General features: G+C 47.4%; 1 protein-coding gene across 3 annotated transcripts; it reads right to left on the bottom strand.

Moving 5' to 3' along the window:
• Positions 1-10,605: 10,605 nt before the first annotated feature.
• On the bottom strand, positions 10,606-17,998 carry TENT5A (terminal nucleotidyltransferase 5A). Of its 3 annotated transcripts, none has more exons than XM_072855359.1 (3): positions 17,917-17,998; positions 16,495-17,011; positions 10,606-15,483 (listed from the first exon to the last, which is right to left on the bottom strand). In XM_072855359.1, exons 2-3 carry the CDS (start codon positions 16,927-16,929, stop codon positions 14,704-14,706), a joined length of 1,215 nt encoding a protein of 404 aa, XP_072711460.1. In that variant the 5' UTR covers positions 16,930-17,011; positions 17,917-17,998; the 3' UTR covers positions 10,606-14,703. The 3 variants fall into 3 exon arrangements, with proteins under 3 accessions (XP_072711460.1, XP_072711459.1, XP_072711458.1); XM_072855358.1 differs by lacking the exon at positions 17,917-17,998 and adding an exon at positions 17,230-17,407; XM_072855357.1 differs by lacking the exon at positions 17,917-17,998 and adding an exon at positions 17,148-17,407.
• Between the last annotated feature and the right edge of the window lie 1,276 nt (positions 17,999-19,274).

Here is a 19,274-nt window from a genome sequence, read left to right on the forward strand (position 1 = left end):
TCCAAGCCTCATCCCTGCAGCCTTCCCCAGACCCGGCCTCCCTTGCTAAATCCTCTGCTGCTGCTGGATTTTACATCACCTTTTCCTCTTCTCCTGGGCAAGAATGAGCTCGAGGCGGTAGGTGCTCCAACGCCACACACATGCACAGCCTCCCTCCTGGAAGCCAGATGCCAGATTGCTGCAGCCATGCCAAGCAGATAGCTACACACTGAGAGTCACAAGATAGAGGCATCAGGAAACAAAACCACGGCAATAACATTTGATGTCAATTCTTCCATTATTTTTTTCAAAGCAAAATGTCTGTACCTTAAAAAGCCTCATCTAGTTTCAGGGTCGAGCCATCTCAAAGGCTCAGAAGCACTGAAATTTCATGGGGTAAACAGATCTTCTGGCTTGAAGAAGTCTTCATTCTGCAGATCCTTTCTCTCTGCAACTGCTGTGCAAAGTTTTTAAACAAAAATCTTTCCACTCTTCCGCTGCTGGCCAGATCCTGACAAAATATACTGATCCCTTGCCTGTACCCATCCTCAGCACATATTGTTTACTATTAGTTTGAGATATGAAATGCTAATCATCTGTCAGCTTTGGATTGTGATGGATCTCCTTCTGCCTAGTCCTGGCGAGGAGATGTGGGACATTTCCCTGCAGCTGCCCGACCAGCCAGGGAGAGCAGAGGACTCTAGGGGCAGAGGAGCTAACATGAACAAACTTTCTCCCACCCCACTTGAAGGGTTTGCTCCAAGAAAATATGTTAGATATTTGTTTGCTCTGGCTGCGAGTGCACAATAAGGAAGAGTTTAAGGACAGCTGATCCTGCCTCTGGGCAAGGGGACGAAGCAGAATACTCTTGCCGGCTGTTCCCACCCTATTTTCTCCAATAAGGGGATTATGCGGACTGACGGTTTTGGAGTTACACGCTAATAGCTCCAACAAGCACCCCCCAACCCTAGAAACAGCCTATATAAAGGCCTTTTGCCGCTTCACTTCCTCCCCACTGCGCTGCAGCAGATTCAGATATTCCCAACTATGGGCTGGGGCCCCCGGGAGGAGCTGAGTGGTCCGGCAGCGATGCCAGGTACTCACAGGGTTTGATGTGCTTTCTGCTCGCTCCCCAAACCACTTGGCTTATCAGCGGGGAAAATGCTGGTCCGCAGCAGGTCTACAGCATCGTGAGGGAGGGCACCAAGGCCTTTGGTACTTCTCTGGAAATGCTTCCATAGACACAATGCTATCTTGCTAGAAAACTAAAAATCTCCAGGTGGTCTTTGTGACAGCAGGGCTCTGACAGCAGACATCCTTTTGCAGATTATTGTCAAAAATCAGATGCCTGTAAAGCAAGCCGGGAAGTGTTCACTGGGGAAAGAAATCCCCCTGCCTTTCATGAAAAGTTAATAAATGTCAGAGGAAAAATCTGAAGACATAATAATGGTTGTGAGGATTAACTTTCTCCTATGGCAGCAGTGCCAGATTATTTATTGGAGATATATTTTTCCTATTTGTGGTTTGGTTTGTTTTTTTTTCTTAAAAATAGATAATCAAGGGTTTATGAATGAAAGGCACACTGGGAAAAAAAATCAATTTGACACACAAAATTAAATTTCAGTGTCAAAAAGCTTGGATTTAGCACAGGAGGAAAAAGGGTATTTCGTGCAGGCATTCTACTGCAAAAAGGAAGGCCACTGGAGATTAGTGAGGAAATAAATAGGATTAATATACGAAGAGTAAATAGGGAGGAAGTGTGGTCCATAAGAAATTAATGAAGAAGATACATTTGCTCTTGCTTTGCCCCCAGACATATGAGCCAAATTGTATTTTATGGCTTTCAAGGTGAATAGAAAGTGACAGAACAGAGAAGAAACTTCCCAAAGAGTTTTCACTCATAGCCCTCCTGAGACACTTTCCCTCAGAGATGGAAAAGGCTATATATGCTAACTCTGCAGATAATATGCTAACTCTGCAGTTTTTGGTGATGAGCACAGGAAGTCCCTACAGACGGCTTCATTGGCACATGCTTCCTTCCTTCGAGCACGAGACAACCAGTGAAGAGGACTTGGTTTTGCACAGAAGCCACTGCACTGCGACTGAATAGGCCTTAGCTAAGTTGTCTTTTAAATCACATAATTAAAAGCAGCAAAGAAAAACTTAAAAGGCATTATCCAGTCTTTATGTGCACACAACCACATGCACGCACACATACACACACGCACATGCTGTCAGAAAAATTTGATATTTCAAAACAAATTTATCACACAGCTCCAGATAAATATTTAGACTACGAAATGTCAAAAGATTTAATATAATTATTATTCTGGAAATCACAGTTTTTTATTTCTACATTGACCTAATTTTTTAAAAAAGCTGAAGCACGTTTAAAATAATTTGTTCTGTTTCAGATGGAATAAAATGCCTCAAATGAAGCTAAGACAAAATGAGTTGTGTAACTATCATTAAATCCCCTGTTTCAGTACCAATTTTTCGCCATCCCTGATCCCCCTCTCTTCATTTTCAAGTGTGCTAAACTAAGCCACTTCCTTTCCCCAGCTGCTTTCTCAGGTTTTGTCCCAGAACCAAAAAATGCTTTCCTAACCGAGCTCTCGACTTACTCACCATCCCTGCTCCTGAAAGGGGCTGCCCATAAACAGGCATGTCCCCCGAGAGTGTCTGAGACCCTCGGCTCTGCAGTGTGCAGCCCACCTCCATTTCCTTTGGTCACTCTCTTTCCCTGCGTACTAGGTGATGTTCTGATTTATTTGAAGTCCCCAGCTGGGTGCCAAGGAGGGAGGAGACGTGTTTGAATGGCTCTGGTCACTGTATCTGAAATCAGGTGGACCACCCTGGGCATCCTGAGAGCACCGCAGTCAATGGGGACAGCTGCTGGAGTGCAGTGTGGGCCAGGCATGAAGAAAGAGTGGAGTTTCTGATATGTTCTCTATAAGAAAAGAGCCTAGGCAGGCCTACCCGAAAACCCTGGCCACCTTAGGTCCCATCATCAGCAGTGTATGAAATCCCATATCCCATATTCCCACCACGTAACACCTGGTTTCTTCCTACAGCTCCACTGAAATCCAGCTCTCCTTCATAAGCAGAAAGTTGGCATAATCCAGCTCTACTGTAGAAAAGATTTCATAAGTCACTTTTCCCCTGATGCATATCCAGCAAATTAGGTGCACACCACAGCTACCGCACAGGTCAAGGCCAGCTGCGTACTGTCCCTTTGCCTGGCCACACTCATTCCAGGCTCTTCTTGCCAGTGTCCTGCAAGGGCTGTAGACAGTGAGGATTCTCCCCATGAAGCTTTGGGGTGACCAGAAGTAAATAACAAAAAAAGCAAGCTGTACTCTGTATTGCAAATCTCCTTTGGACCCAAGAGGATGAGGCAGGTAGCTTCCCCCAGTCCACATGCTTTTCACTGTCATCTGTCCAAAGAAGGAAGGAGAAATTACATCAACCCCATACTATGTAGGAAGGAATCTGAGCCATGAACTATCACTGTTCTTTGGGAAGGTCAGCTTAGACCAGTATGAGAAGGGCATTCTCTGCAGTGGACTGGCCAGACCCCTGATTAGTGAAGCAGTTGCTGCCCAAGAAATCAGTGGGGTTTTTTTTTTACATTTGCCAATTTTTGCTTTTACTATGTCTAGGAAAAGCTGGATCTAAAATTATTGGTGCAAAATAAATACATCTGATCTCAACCTTTCCAAATAAGAATGTTTCTGTCTATTGCACAACCAAAATAAGCAATATTTGAAATACTTTTCAAAAAAAGTTATCATTCTGGTCTTTCTTGGCATGTTATTTAAACTATACCTAACAAATGGATTCATTTAGAAATCCATATGCTTTTCAGAGAGTAAATAAAGTTCTTATGTGAATAAGTTCCTGTATTTGTTGCCAAGCTCTCAGGGAAAATGTCCACTAATAGTTATCACAACATCAGAGACATGAGCCAAACTTTTGCCAATGCACTACGTTATACTTTGGGGGGAGATGGAATTATAAATTAAAGAAATAGCTTATATTAGCCAGCAATTGTACTGCGAAGAGCTGCATGGAGGCGATCACCCACAGGCCATCATCCCTCCTGATGGGCAGCACGGCACAGTGCGATAGCCTGATGCGGGGGGGGGGGGCAGAACGGGGAGTTACAGCCTTAATTCTGAATTTCTTGCCTTTTGTGGGTTTAAGCCATATGTGGACTCACCGAGTTTCTGATGGATGTTTTACAGCCAAACTATAAACCCTGAAAACAGGGAATGATGATGGAAACACAGACCAGCCCGTAACCACAGTACAGGGCTCTCACGGGCGCCGCCATAGTCACAGGCTTACAGTTGAGTTTCAAATTATTCTATTGAATTACAGAAAGGGCTGTTATTAGGCTCTCCTCCCCTCGACCTCATTATATACAGTGGTTTTCCATCATTAAACCCTCTTTCTAACAACTTTTGTCTATAAACTGCTTAGCATATCAAGATTTTTCTGAACACTGCAATTTGATATATTGAGGAGGTAATACACATTTAGTGAGACTGTGTGTCCCAGGATAATGATTTCCTGCTGTCAGTTTAGGGCTGAGACATTGTGGATTTACGGCTGTGAGTATTTTGGGGAGGTGGATTCAACGGCCAACTGGTGGAGGTAGCCCTGCAGGGAGGAGTTAATCTTTGCTTGTGAGGAAAATTCCTGAGCCTGTTACATTTGTCTGGTAGCCAGCCTAACTTAAAAAAAAAAAAAAAAAAAGGTGTGGTATCACCTACAAAGAAGTAAAAAGCAATAAACCCAGTCAGGACACCTACTCATTTTGGGAAAGCTAAGTTTCAAGAGGTGCAAGTTTCAGGATCAGCTGCTTCAGCACGTTTGCAACTTCTGGCTCTGCAATCATTTAATGTTGCTGCACGTTACTCCACAGTTGTTTCATTTCACCTCCTGAAGTTATTACAATTCAAGATGGGGGGGAGAGAAATGCACCTGTTTCTGCATTGACTATGAGAATGAGGACTGATTTCAGTTCTCAGTGACAAAAATGTATTGCATCAAGCACACAGCTTTTTAAGAGAGCAAGTGGGTTCAGTTATTCATGAGGGCAAGCTGAGATTTTGACATGACAGTCTTAGCAAGTGAACAAATTTACAGAATTCAATAATATTTCATGAAAATTGCCTCTTTGGGAACACTTTTTGCAATGTATATGCCATTTCTTAGAAAAGCGAGAACTTGCCTTAAGCAAACAAGTTGACTTACTGCAAGACAGCTAAAGGAAAAGAATAAGCTCATTGAAATCCCCACGCAGAGAAGCTCTAAGGGAAGGGACTCGCACAGGGGTGTTTGCACAGTGCCTGGTACAATGGGTCCTAACCTGGTCATGCCCTTTGGTTGCTATTGCAGAGCAAACATTCGACAACAAAGGACTAGCAAGTAATGCTAGGGTCAAGCTCAGCTACTGAATCTGCATTGTGTGTTCCCTGCATGCCTCCTCGAGCACTGAGGTAGCTGCTACCGCTGCATCCAAAGGCTGGCTAAAGCCAAAGGATAACTCTGCTATTGGCCCCACTGGCTTTTGCTCAGGTGTCTGGTGCCTTGGCCAAAATTTCATCAGATGCTTCCCATCGTTCATGGACGTTCCCACTGCTGTGGGAGGGCATTTCTGGGATGATAGAAGATCATCATCCCATAGGAAAGAATCCCACGCAGGTGTCTTCAGAGTCCAAAGAGCGAGCTCTTGGCAGTGGAGAATATCTGCTAGACACTTTTGTGCTGCTTATACAGAATACCCTCTGATCAGTCAAAAAGCACAGCTTGAAAGAGTGTCAGTAATGTGCACTCATGACAACTAAACTGCAAGTAATGTACCAAGTGATCGGTGGCAACTATGACGACTGCCCACAAAACTCCAGAAAACAAATGTATCATGCTCACAGTGTTGAGCCAATACTGTGTGTGCACTTCACAGAAAGATTGCCAGTAGTTCCTTACCAGCATCTGAAGCCCATTTTTCTCTCTTCGTAGTAGATTACCTTTGGGATGGCCACTGGTCTAGCCCTGCAGAGGCTCTGCTGCCTAATGGGCTGTCTTCATATAAGCAATAGCGATAGCCTGATCCAAGGCATATACTGCTTTCCTCGTTTCGTACAAAACACAGATGTTCTGCCTGGGTTCAGAGAACAGCAGGTGACAAGCGGCATCTGTAAGACCCTGGAGACAAACCTGGGGCTGTCTAGGTTTTGGGTGAAATTTGGTTAGTTTCACATTCTTATGACTTCTGTGATTTTTTAATGATTTTATGGAATGTGGCATACATGAGGACCCACAGTGGCTGCAAGAAAGCAGATGCTGCTCCCCAAGCATCTAGCACACAGCACCAATGCCTCTGCGTGGCCCCACAGGGGACTGTGAGTTCAGCTCACACTGGCACAGAATGAGTTTGGCAGACTAGAAAATCCTGCCTTAAGTATTTGACATTAATGGTGAGAGAGGGTTGGGAAGAAATTAGAAGCACGTCAGAAAGCTGAATCTAAAAAAAAATGTGTGATTCAATTTTACAGTTCCATAAAAATGGCAAGAGAGCAGTTCACAGCTGGTGAGAAGGAAGGCCCAAGCTCTTGGTTTCACTTCTGCCACTGGCTGACATTTATAGGGTTACTTATAAACAGCACTTATCTAAATCGGTCAAGTCACAGTTCACACCACTATCGCAAAGCAGACAACTATCATCTATTTGTTGTTTCCTAAATGAGAAAGCCTGAGATGAGGAACATGAGATATATCTGCTTCTCCAGTGGGTAATATAGCCCAAAGCCAAGTGTCTGGTTTGCAAAGAGTATAAACAACCCGCTACAACCCAAAGACAAGCCATCAAGCTGAGGAAGAACTTCTCTACTAGTTTGGATGCTGACATTTTTAATAAGTACCTTGCAGTGCATTTTTTCCTGATTTAATCATAATTGTTATTCTGCTGAATTTTTAATTCATCTAACTGTTATTCTGCACTTCTTAAGATGTCCAAGTAACTGTTTGTACAAGTCTGTATGCATAATTCCCCTGTCATTAAGAACTAACTGCTAGTGGAGAACTTAGTTTGAAATATTTCTGAAGAGCATTTCACAAGACACCCAGGACCCTTGTTTACACAGAGATGTTCCACACCTCTTGCTGAACCTCACCTAACAAGCCATCTAGCACAGACCTTATGTCAGTGGCTCTCAACACCAGGGACCAGCAGGATTATTGATAGCCTGAAGAGCACGTGGTGCTGCTCCCTCCACTTCTGCTGCAAGAATCAGGATGAGAAAGCAGCAGAGAAGCAAGCAGAGAACAGCAATGCAGAAGTGAGAGCGAAAGAAATTACTCAAGAACAAAAGATTTAAAAAAAAAAAAAGATTGCGGCTTTACTTTTTCCTCAAAGCATGTGTTAAATTAAGAACGGTTGCAATTACAGAAAGATTTCCTTGCAATTACTTTTCCACATCAGAATGTGCTGCAGGAGCTCCATGGATGGCTTGGATTGAGGGAATGACCCAAGCAAGGGAGTCACAGTTAAAATGAGGGCCACGCAGCCACTGTGGACACAAGAGTGCTTTTCAAGCACACCTTCTCTAAGGAACACGTTCCCTGAGAGAAAATCATTGCAGAGCTGTGTTTGTCTCCCTCAGGAACGCCTGCCCACCAGGCACCTCTCATCACCTTCATTCAAATGGCAGAGAGGTAACCAGGTACGCACGCTGACAGGGATGAGCTAGATGTCTCCAAAACTTATTCATTGTCTACTGTCTTTAGTTGTGATTTTAGAAGCAACTCTGTTCTACACTCTGTGAGAGAGAAGCCAAAGAGAAGAAAGCCTGTGTAGGTTAGATACGGTTAATTTCACTTTTTAAAAGCGCTGGCTGTTCTGGATTTCTCCATTTTCAGGAAGACAAACTTAATTATCAGGAGAGCTGCTCACCCAAAAGAGTTGTTCACCCTCAAGTCCCACAGAAGGCGAAGTATGTTTAGGCATACTATCCTCTTGAAAAGCAGGAATTTATGCCCTCCAAGCTATTACGGGAATCTAAGGGATGTTTTTACCGTGGAGAATACCTGTGTTTTGCACACAACATTTAGGTGTGTATTTGGGACATAGTTTTTTGCCCAAACCAATGTGAAAGGAAAATTTTCTGGCATGTACTGGCATTGCACATCCTGATGAAATAGCAGCCACGTGAAATGGTGGAATTGCGCATCCACAAAACAATCATTCTGAATAGCCCAAGGCTATGTAAGCGTGTAGGTGTAGGAGATGAGTCTGTTCATCATGTTTTATCAGGCCTTTGAGGGCTTAGCATTTCTTCTCTAAAGTGCATATTTTGATTTTGTGCTCCTGCTCCTTACATGTGGATTAGAGTCCCACATGCAGAGTTGCTTCTAATGCACTTCTGTAGATACTTAGGTGATTGCTGCAAAACTACACCAGCTCCAACGCCACGGTGTATAGCTACAGACTGCTTTACCTAAGTGCATAGGGCCACGTGCACTGAATTTTACTGAAAACATATAAATAAAAGGAAGGAGGATGCTTGGTAGCAGTTTCAGGAAGGCACGACCAGATCCACACAAACACTTGGGAACAAGGTGCACGGGACTATGCTACAAAAATCTCTGCAGAGGTTTCATGGGGGTTTCCCAGGAGCAGGTTTATAAAACTGAACTCAGCATTATTAATTTATTGCCTTCCAGGGACTGCAGATACATTTACTAGAGGATGTAGGGTTGATTTAGCCTACATACAGCTTCATTCCTGGGCAAAGGGGTTCCTGGGGATTTTTCTTTTTTTTAATGCAATAAAATAAAAAAGTGCTGCTGTGGCCAAGAGAAACTGCAGACCGTTACTTAACTTTACAAGTGACAGCTTCCCTGGTCAGACTCATTTTAGCGGGGCAAACACAAGTTAAAGACTTGAGTCATTTCTCCCCTCCTACTTTAATCTATCGGCATGTCCTCCAGCTTCCCACGGTGTTGTCACTCAGGTGATTCACATTCTCACACTTTGCTTTTGCCCTCCCTCTTCCACAGTCCTGAACACTCCTCCCTCCGTAAAAACACAACCTACGAAAGCACAGCGTTCAGCTGGCTCTGTCCCCATCATACTCCTCCTCGGTTTGGGAAGGAGGACTCACAATGCTCCAGATACCCAACTGGAGTTCATCTCTCAAAAAAATCCCCCCAAATTTAAGCAGAGAAACTGGAATTAACTCACTTGAAAGCATAAGAGCATCCATTAGGGCTTGCATTTTGAGAGACAAGCAAAAGCATTTGGATTTAGATGGCTTCCAATCCCAATTTCAATCTGCGTCTTTGGGAGTCGCAGCCGCCTTTGTCAGGCTGCCTAAAATATTTTATAACTGAGCAAGTTAACAGGAGGAAGCGTTAGGCCACGTCCCCCTCCCTTTCCTGGCAGTAACGTGGGAGGAAAGGCGATGCCGCATGAGCAGGGATGCCAAGCGCATCCCCCTCTCCAGGCCAGGCTGGCCGACAGTCCCGTCCCGTGCCCAGCAGGTTTCAAAAGAGGCACTGTGCAGAAGGCGCCCAGCATTCGGCAAGGAGGCTGCTCCTGTGCCTGGAAAAACGAGCGGTCCCAGCAGCTTGTTTGTTTGTTTGTTTTTACAGGGGAATACAGGTTCACTCATCATTACAATAAGCACATTCACACTCGTGCTTAGCCGGTGTGAGCCTTCCAAGCCCAGCACCCGTGTATGAATGAGCCTAGTAAGAGCTACATACTGCAGAGTCTTAGTCAATGTTTTTCAAATTTGGGTCAGTCTGAGGCACTCTGGTTGAAAAAGTATTGCCATGAGCATTGTAAATTAATATTTTATATTCCCTTGAAGTGCCTTTTGAGGAAATTAGCCTTCATTACAGAGGCATCTCCCATGTAAGCACAGCAAACAGAAAATACCTCTGCTGACAAGGACAGCATTGTAGGGCAGGGAAGGAGAGTAAACGTTGAATCTGCAGAATGAACTGGACCGATTCAGCAGCTGAATCAAACGGGCATGTGCATCCCTGCTCCCCAGCAGCTCCCAGAGCTGCAGTACCTGCAGCACCCATCTCCTACAGACGGCCCCACCTTTACACCCAGGGAGCAGCACCCCACTGCCTCCCAGACCTACCGAAACGGTCAGGTGGAGGCGTCAGCCCCTATCGAATACATCTCAAGGGCATCAGGACCCTCGCGTTACTGCCAGCATGGTGGTTTGCGATGCGCAAGTCCCAGGCATCACAAAAAGGTTTCAGTCCTGGTACCGGGATCTAAACTGGGAAGGCAGCAAGAGCGTGGCGCTGCTGCAGCGCTTTCGGTTTTCAGATTTCAGACCATTTGCACAGCCCGACCAGCGCTAGGGCGAGTATTTTTGGCACTGGCTGGGGAGGTTCCTCCGCAGCAGAGTGCAGCCAGTCAAAGTTGGCTGGCACGAGGCAGGGCTTTTCAAAACGTCTTGTGCTCCAATCGGAAAGCGGCCGAACGCAGCTCTTCTCAGAAAAGTGCTGCCCTTGTCCTTTTTTAATGAAAGCAAACTTGGTATTCATTAGGAGCAGGCCAGAGCTATTTCAGACACGGAAGACAGCAGACACAAATCAATAGAAAAAAATAACTTCTTTTTATTTACAAAAAAAATCCAAATATTGGATGCTGTAAACAAAATTCACAATCTGTTCCCTCTAGAGTCTGTTTTCCATCAGCTCTTTTTCTGTCTGTGACAAAGCCTATAGTCAAAATGTTCCAAAAGAGCAATCCACGGAGCAGTTTGCTGCAACAGGATGCCTTGCAGAAGGCAACAGTTGTAAGGAAATCTGAGGGAAAGCAAATCTGCACAGACTCCTACAGACTGCAGGAGCCTGCAGTGCTTTAGCCAAGCTGTCTTGAAATTTGCAGGCTTTTTTTTTTTTTACTATTTATTTTGTTAGCAAACCATTATTACAACAGCAAAACAGTACACTGATTTTCTTTCTTGCAAGGGAAACTCTGCATAAAGAAAACCATACAAAAGAATATATTCAAATAGGAGCTGAATATGCAATTACAGTTTTTCCTTTTCTGTGCAGTTTTATCTAACACACTTCATTTTCTCAATAAAAAAAAAAGCTTTTTTTTGAACTGGTAGGAGCTTCTGACATGATGCAAACCAAGTGTTTAATCAGAGGTGTTTAGAAGATTTGTGTGAAGGCCTTTGTGTAAGATAAAAAATATTTTATGTGCAATAAGAGAAACTAGAAAAATATAATCTTTTTGGTCTTCTAATTGCCCTTCTATTTTTAGAAGAAATGTTCTTGCATTTGGGAGGACAGCTACATCTAAGGAAAAAAAAATCCCATTTCAAAGCTCTCGGTTGTTTCACGATCGCTACATTTAACCAAGTTTAGTGCCCTGTTGGTTAGCAGTAAATTCAGCTGCAGCACAAACAGTTTTACTGTAATCAGGTCAATGTTTTTAATCAGTTCAGCTCTTTAAAAGGCGCACTGTCTCTTACAGCACAAGTTCTAACCTTACATCCGATTGGATGGGAAAAATGAAGTCTACAAAGCAAGAACACAGTCGTTAACTTTAAAAGTACCAGTGTGTTGAAGAGAAGGGGAAAAATCAGTTTAAAAAAGTCAGACTTTATGGAGGGGAAGGTGTGCAAACCGCAGAAACAAACCAGCTTTGAAAAGGGGTTCTTATTTTACTCTTGGCCTGAACTCATGCCTTCTTTCCACCTCTAACACCAGGCACCTTTTAAGCTACCAGTCACAGATAAAACAAAGCTCCACCAGTTCCACCACTTGATCATTAACATATGCAAAACAGATCCAGAATACCTATATAATATATATAAAAACATATTATATATGTATCAAAATGCAAACGCTGAAAGGTGCAGTTTAGCTCAGAGCCCTGCTGCATGCACTATAAGGTAACTAGCTGCTGTCAATCATAAAAAAACCCCACAATAAAATTTGAGCTGAGAGGAAGTAAATCAAAACTTTCTTTCAAGCAATGGAAAAAAAAGGGTCCTTCAAAGGAAAAATACATCATGTCATGTACTATCAGCGTTCTGCGGTTGTGGCACAGCTATAGATTCTCAAACCCTTTTAAAGAGCGGATGACTCATTTATTTGCTGCAAATAGTTGTGGCGAGAGAAGACATACCACATTACCAGCTGATCCTATTTCCCCAGCCCACCCCATAGCTTCCGCTAGCAAACCCTCCCAGGAGCTGGAGGCAAGGGGAAATAGCGGGCCAGGAGCACCCAGCCCGGACCCTCCGGGGGGCTGGAGGGGGACCTCGTGGGGACCAGGGGATGAGAAGCCCGGCGGAGGCTGCAGCCAGCGCCGGAGGAAGAGAAGGTGGGGATGAGGTCTGCGAGTCAACGCCGCGAACGGCAATGAACCAGCTCTTACATTTCCTGAAGGACTCACAGGGAAGGTGCTTCAGTAAACAAATCGGGTTCCTGTTAAATTGCCTCCAGAGTGAAAAGTACAAAGCGCGACAAAAATAGATGTACCTTACTCGCTCCGTAGGGAAAACACGCTGCCAGGACACGAGTCCTCTCCCTCTCCCCTGCCTCCTCCAGAGCCAGACCCTGCCTGCAACCAGGCAGGGCACAGCGAGTTTTCGTTCAAAAGCCTGAATTCCCTTTTCTTTTGGTTTTTGTTTTGTTTTTTCCTCAGTACGAAAAAGCAAAATATTAGAGTCAAGTGTCACTTAGTCATTAGGTTTTCAAAGCCCAACAAAGAATTTAACACCTTCAGAGATGGCACTGAAGTGAAAACAACAGCGGAGGTTGATTTTTCCCCCCTGCTGGTCTTTTGGGAGAGGAAATGAAAGTGAGTAGTTATTGTTCCAATGTAAAGTGATTCCATTTAAATAAAGTACAGTACTGAAATTGTAAATGCAGTGTGACAACCAGATCAAAGATGTTTAATATTTGCATAAAAATATATATATATAATATATATATATAAAATATAATTTTAAGCAATCGTGCAACACTCTTAAAAAGGGTTCATTTCACATTTGCTAAATTCTAGTGGTCCTGGAATGCGTAACGCATTCTATTAAAAATACTCCTTTAAATATTAACAATTAGTGTTCAAATCACCAACTAATACAATATTCTTTAGCTGTCAGGGGGTTTAAATAAACCTATCTTTGATCCACGTTCCACTGAATTACACATCATGGAGGTATGCAGTCACAACATTAGTGGGTTAAATGTCAAAATGGCATTACAGTACAAAATAGTTAAAAAAAAATCAGCTAGTCATATGTTTCTCCATCTGTGGAATTATTATGGCTCACAAGCAACCCACTGAATTACTGTAATCCTTGTTCTTGCAACCAAAGACATTATCTGAATCCCACCTTAATCCTGACTGGCTCATTTACTCCAAATTTCTCAGGTGTGGGTTAAAAATTCACTGCAAGGTGCCCACTGTCCTATGACATCCTGTTGCAAACTGGAAAACACATAGTACTTTATTTAAACATTCCTTAATTGCTACATTTTCCTAGACCACATTAATATATATTGTGTGTGTATATATATAGATATACACCTATAACATGTACATATATACACACACAAACATATATACACACATACACACACGTACCTAGGATAATAGCACACCGACATAACATTAACTCTATACAGGTATTTGCCAAGAAAAAAAAATAGGGCATTTCCTCCACCACTTATTCACAAGCTTATGGGTTTTTTTTGTTTTTAATCCTTGTGTCCCTGATAAAACAAAATGCATGGTTAAACCACAAAACTATATTTTTTTTCTCACTTCAAATTTTATGAAGGCATCAGGCACTTTTGATTACTGTTGGTGTGTACAAATATAGCAACATCTTTCTTTTCTTTTATATATATATATATATATATACTCTACTGTATCTTCTCTGCTCGGATAACTTATTTGTGAAATCTTTGGTCCTTGAGTATGTTTGCCACAGCTGGTTTTCCTGCATTCTCACATTTTTAAAATGTGAGGCATGCACACAGCTGGAAATAATGGACTTTGTCATCGTACGTGTTTCTGTTTTTACAACTGTACCAATCCACTACTGTTCATTTGGAGCAAGCTGTTTCTGGTAAAGCATTCTAGTCAAGCAAGCTATACATTCTACATGGTCAATCCATAGACGGCACTTGCTGCAAGCCCCAAATGCAGTAATTCCAATATACATTTTTATTCAGCTTATCTCTGCTTTATGCCTCTAACTTTTAATTCCTGAATATATATAGAATTGTTTTTTGTGAATTTTTTTCTTTTTGTTGTTTTTTTTTTGTTTTGTTTCTTTCATATTCTCCCTTTTGCAGATCCCATTCTAGAGTAAGAATAAAAATAAAAGAAAATAAGGCTTTCCCACCTTCTCTATGCCAAAGCTATGGGAGCAGATATTGCCAACCCATATTGTCATCAAGCATTCCTCCCTCACTTATTTCAGGGGAAGCTGGTTGCTTTTAATGACAGGCCTCTTGTGCTCTGGGGTAGGATCCAATTATTTTGGGGTTCTTTCTCGATCATGCTCCCATTATTTATTAGAAGAACCACAAGCTTTTCCCAAGCTTGAAAACTAGAGCAGATCATCATTGCACAAAACACCCCATTTCAAAGGGGCGCGTCGCCCCTTCCTACGTCTTAGAAAACGTTCTCCCCAGCGGGTCTACTAATTTCGGTCCTTAATTACAGGGCAGCCAAGTAGAGTATGTGTGCTGCTGGCAAGGGAACACCGTCTGAACCTGGGCAATATAGTAATTGCTGAAGTTGGCATCTGCTACGTATGGGGCTGGCTGGTAGTAGCAGGTGACATTGGCCACATTGGGGATGATATTTTGCTCAGCTAGGACCCGGATGGCCAGCATGGTGATCAGATTCAGAGTCTGTCTCCTCTCATGTCCCATCAGGCACACTGTGCTCTCATTCACCACACCGTGAAGGGTCATGAGATAGTCATACTTGCGGTCCTCTAATCCCACAAAGTGGTTCTGCAAGTAGGACTCCAGCTTTCTCTGCTGCTCTCCAATGTCTGAGAAGTCAATGAAAAACCTCGAACACATGTATCTCTGCAGGGACTTAATCTCGGATTCAGAGGCAGCCCTAAAGCCCCTTACCAAAAGGTTGCAGTACTTCAGAAGACCACCTCCTCTGATTTCTTCCGGGTTTCTGGTGGCGATTATCTTGTTGCAGAGGTGATCAAAGGCTTCCTGGAAATCCCCATAGACGCTCTCACCAATGATAGTCGGGTGAAAAGTTTCAGTCATCGGATTCTCTGAGCACTCATAAAAAAGCAGCAGGGAGTCCAGCTTGATTTGAAAGGAATCGACACTGAATTCAAACTGCCGCCTCAGAGAGTCCACAAATTTCAGCTCCACATTTTTGCCACTGTTGTTGGACAGGGAGATGAGACTCCATCGGTCTGAATCATTGCATACTTTTACCATTTTCTGCACATAAGCCTCCTATAATTGGAAAGAAAAAATGAACAAATGAAGACATAGATGCAAGAAATTTCCCTTTCGCTCCATTTGTTCACATCCCCCCCCCCCTCCACCCCGTCCTTGTGTTTCATAAAAGACTTTGTGGAGCCTGCAGATACAAACCAGAGGAGAAATGCTTAATGTGAGAACTTGGAGTGCTGTCATTGCAAGGGGATGATAGGAGAGGGTGTTCTGCTGGGACTGTGTTGTGCAAGGGAAGCATATGGCAACGTTGCTTCTTTCAATCACTTCTAAATACATCTACACATGAAGCCCATGGCACACATGCCAAATATCCACGCACCCACACACAAAAGGTCACTGCTACAATCAGATAAGAAATCTTTTTTATCAGTTTCCACTTCTCTCTCCCCTCCCCACAAAAAAACTCAGCAAGCGTTCACTCCCCTCACTCCTGCTCTTTCAGTGCAGGTTCCACAAATCTGCCCCGTGTGCCAAAAAATCCCTGTAAAAAATCTTAAAGGCATTTGGCATTCAGCCTAATTAACTCGAGCAAACTGCCTCCGAGAGGAGGGAATATGTCTCTCCGCTGGGGCATCTAGCACACAAGAAAGCGTGCCTTGCAGACGGTGTTTCCTTCTTGCAGATATTAAAGCTACCTAAGCTCCCCCCAGCCAGCCCGGGAACCGGGTCCTGCAAACCAAGCTGCCGCAGAGCCGAGCGGGGAGATCTGCAGCGCCTTGCACACACACGCCCCAGGTAACCCAACGCTCCCAGCAAATCAAAGGAGAGAGAGGGAGGAAAGACTAATTAATCCTAAGGAGCCCCGGCCAAGACGCTTCACTGCAAACTCCTCCTCGGTTTTAAGTGTGGGGTGAAAAAATCACTCACGGTCCCTGTGGGTCTCGGGGTGTGGGGGGGAGCTGCGTCCCTCCGTGCACCCCTCCATCCCGGAGGGGAAGGTGCCCCGTTCCCCGCAGGCAGGCGCTTACACCTGCCCGCTCCGGGCGCCTGGGCACAGGTCAGGTTTACCTTGAGGGTGAGCGGCGTGATCTTCTCCTTGTTCACCCCCTCGGGTAAGAAATCCAAGAGGCAGTCCAAGACCACGTCCTTCACAGTCTGAAACTCGGCTTCCCCTTTGAGGTCGGCGCAGAAGATGAGGTCCAAGTCCTTGTAGCCCAGGCCGCTGTCCTGGTGGAGGACGTGGCTGGCGGCCGAGCCGTTGAGCCGCACGTCCCGCAGCCCGATGCCCTTCTCCTCCAGCCGGCTCCGCACCACTTTGACGATCTGGCGGGGCTGCATGGCCAGCGTGGGGAAGTTGCCGCGGCCGTGGATGGGGATGGTCTCGCTGAGGATGCGGTCCAGCCGCTGCACTTGCTCCCAGCTCAGCACGTTGCAGTGCGCGCTCTCGCAGCCGCCCGCGTAACTCCCGCCGGGGCTGCCGCCGGCCTTCTCATCGTCTGCCATGGTGCGCGGCCGCCGCCTCCCCGGGCTGGATGGCACCGCTCCGGCTCCTCACTGCCCCCCCGGGGCCCCTCTCCCTCCGCGCCTAGCAAAAGAGGAGGAAAAGCGAGCGGTCAGCAGCGGCGCGCACCCGGCACCGGAGCTCCGCTCCCCCTGCAGCCGCCCCGCCCCGCCGGACGGCGCCCACCGCCCCTTCCAGCGGGAAAGGGGGGGAGACACACCTATCGAGCAAATTAAAAAAAAGGGGGGGGGGACAGCCCCCCGGAGCCAGGCGGTGCTGCCGGGCAGGGGAAGGCGCCCGACCTGCAGAGCCGCCGCCTGTGCCGCTCTCCGCGCCCCCGCCGGGGCAGAGGCCGCCCCGCGCAGCCGGAGAGGCCGCCCCGCGCCGCCCGCCGCCCCGCTCGCTGCCGCCGCGGGCTGCCGCCGTCTCCGGAGCTTTCGTAGTTCTGCCCGGGAAAGGTCCCCAGTAGTTTTTATACGGGGTTTCTCCGCTCTTCCGGGGCTCCGAGTCACGGCGCCCGCGTCCCGCCCCCTCCATCTGCATGGCCGGCCTCGGCGGTGCCCCCGGCACGCCCACGCCCTGCGCACCCACGGGCCGCCCCGCCGGCTCCCCGCCGCCGCGCCACGGCACGGCGCGGCACAGCGCGGCGCGGCGCGGCCCGCCCCTCCGCGCCGGCGGAGCGCCTAGCGCGGCCCAGCGCGGCCGCCCCGCCCCACGCGCGGCCCCGCTGGAAAACCCGCGCAGCGCAGCCTCCCCCCCGCACGGCTTTGGCCGCTCGCCGATGGGGCAGGCAACAAGTGTAACCCCCCTCCCTGCACCCGCGGGGGGCGAGGACCCCCCGGCTCCTGCCGGCCCAGCATGCGGGCCCGGAGGCACCCAGCTCCGCGCTGCCATTCATTCCCTATTTTTTTTTCCCTGCCTTTTTTACCACCACCGCCCCCCCCGCCCCCGACGTTCCCGGTCATCCCAGGCACAGCCAAACTTCGTACCAGAGCGCCGGAACTTGGCAAGGGCTCCGCTCCCAGCAGATGCCGAGGATCCCGGACGGTGCGGTTTGAGCTGCTCGGCTCCTGACCGAGATTTTCAAAGCCGCCTGCGGCAGCGCAGGGGCATCGCGACATGCCTGCCCGGCCCCTCCTCCCTCCCTCCTCGCCGGCGCGGGGGAAAAAAGAAATCCCGAAGAGCACGAACGAGTCAGTGCCTTCCAGGGGAGCATCCTGCCTATAAAGTACAACTTCGGTAACTGCGAGGCGGGAAAGATAACATGTACAATATATACATACTATATAAACATATACGTGTTTTTTTCTTTTCAATTGCATTTTAATTATTTTAATATTTTATTTAATAACAATGCACGTATCTGCTTGTTTTTCACCTGTTAAAGTGCCAAATATACATATAAGTATTATTTAAAACAGACTGAGCGCGCCCCCCCGCCATGCAGCAGCACCCGCGGACTCCAGGACGGCCCCCGGCCGCCCCGGCGCGCATCCCGCCCACCGCCGCGGTGCAGACGCGCCGCTTGCGCGGGGAGAAGCGAGGGGGTAGACACGGCGTTGCGTCACCGCTCGCAGCTTTGTGACGCGCTGCAGGAGGGGCCAATGGGGGCGCGCGGCGGCGTGACGCGCGGCCTCCCCAACCAAGCGCTTCGCCAAACGGGGGAGGGGGCCGGTGTCTGAAGGAGCCCGACGGGGCTTACCGCCCCCTCCCCCCATTCGTAGCACACCCGCCCCCATTACCTCCCGCCGTGGGATGGGGCTGGGGGGGGGGGAGCTGTGCCTCGCCCGGCAGGGGGAAACCCCTGACCCTGGCGAGCTGGCACGGCTGGCCCCCCCCCAAAAAAAAAACAAACCAACCCCGAGGGTCCCGCTGTGCGCTCCGTGCCCCCCCGCCGGGGCGCAGGGTGGTACGGGCGGGGAAGCCCCCCGCCCCCCCACGCCGTCGCGGGTCGCAGCCGTGTGGCAAGGGCGCCCCCTGCCGGTGGCCAAGCGCGCTCCCCGCGGGGGGGCACAGCCGTACGGCGCGGGGTCGGGCCGAAGTGCGGCGCTTGGCAGTGGCGGGTGGGGGTATTTTTTGGGGGGAAGGGGGGGATTAAGCTTCGATTCACCGCCCAGATTCCCCGTTAGTTCATTACTGCAGTATAACCCCGCGGCAGGAGCACGGGGCCATCGCAGCTGCTGTGCAGCCCCGCGGGACGAGGAGCGGCGGTGACTTCACCCCGTGCCTCCCTCATGAAGCACCAAGTGGGGTGCCCGCGACTGCGATGGCTGGGCGAGCCTGAGCGTACCCGCCGGAAAGGCGACCCAGCTGGGCAGGGACAAGGTGTGTAGCGTTCCGTGCCAAT

Source organism: Ciconia boyciana, chromosome 3, assembly GCF_034638445.1.
Source record: "Ciconia boyciana chromosome 3, ASM3463844v1, whole genome shotgun sequence".
Lineage (NCBI taxonomy): Eukaryota > Metazoa > Chordata > Aves > Ciconiiformes > Ciconiidae > Ciconia > Ciconia boyciana.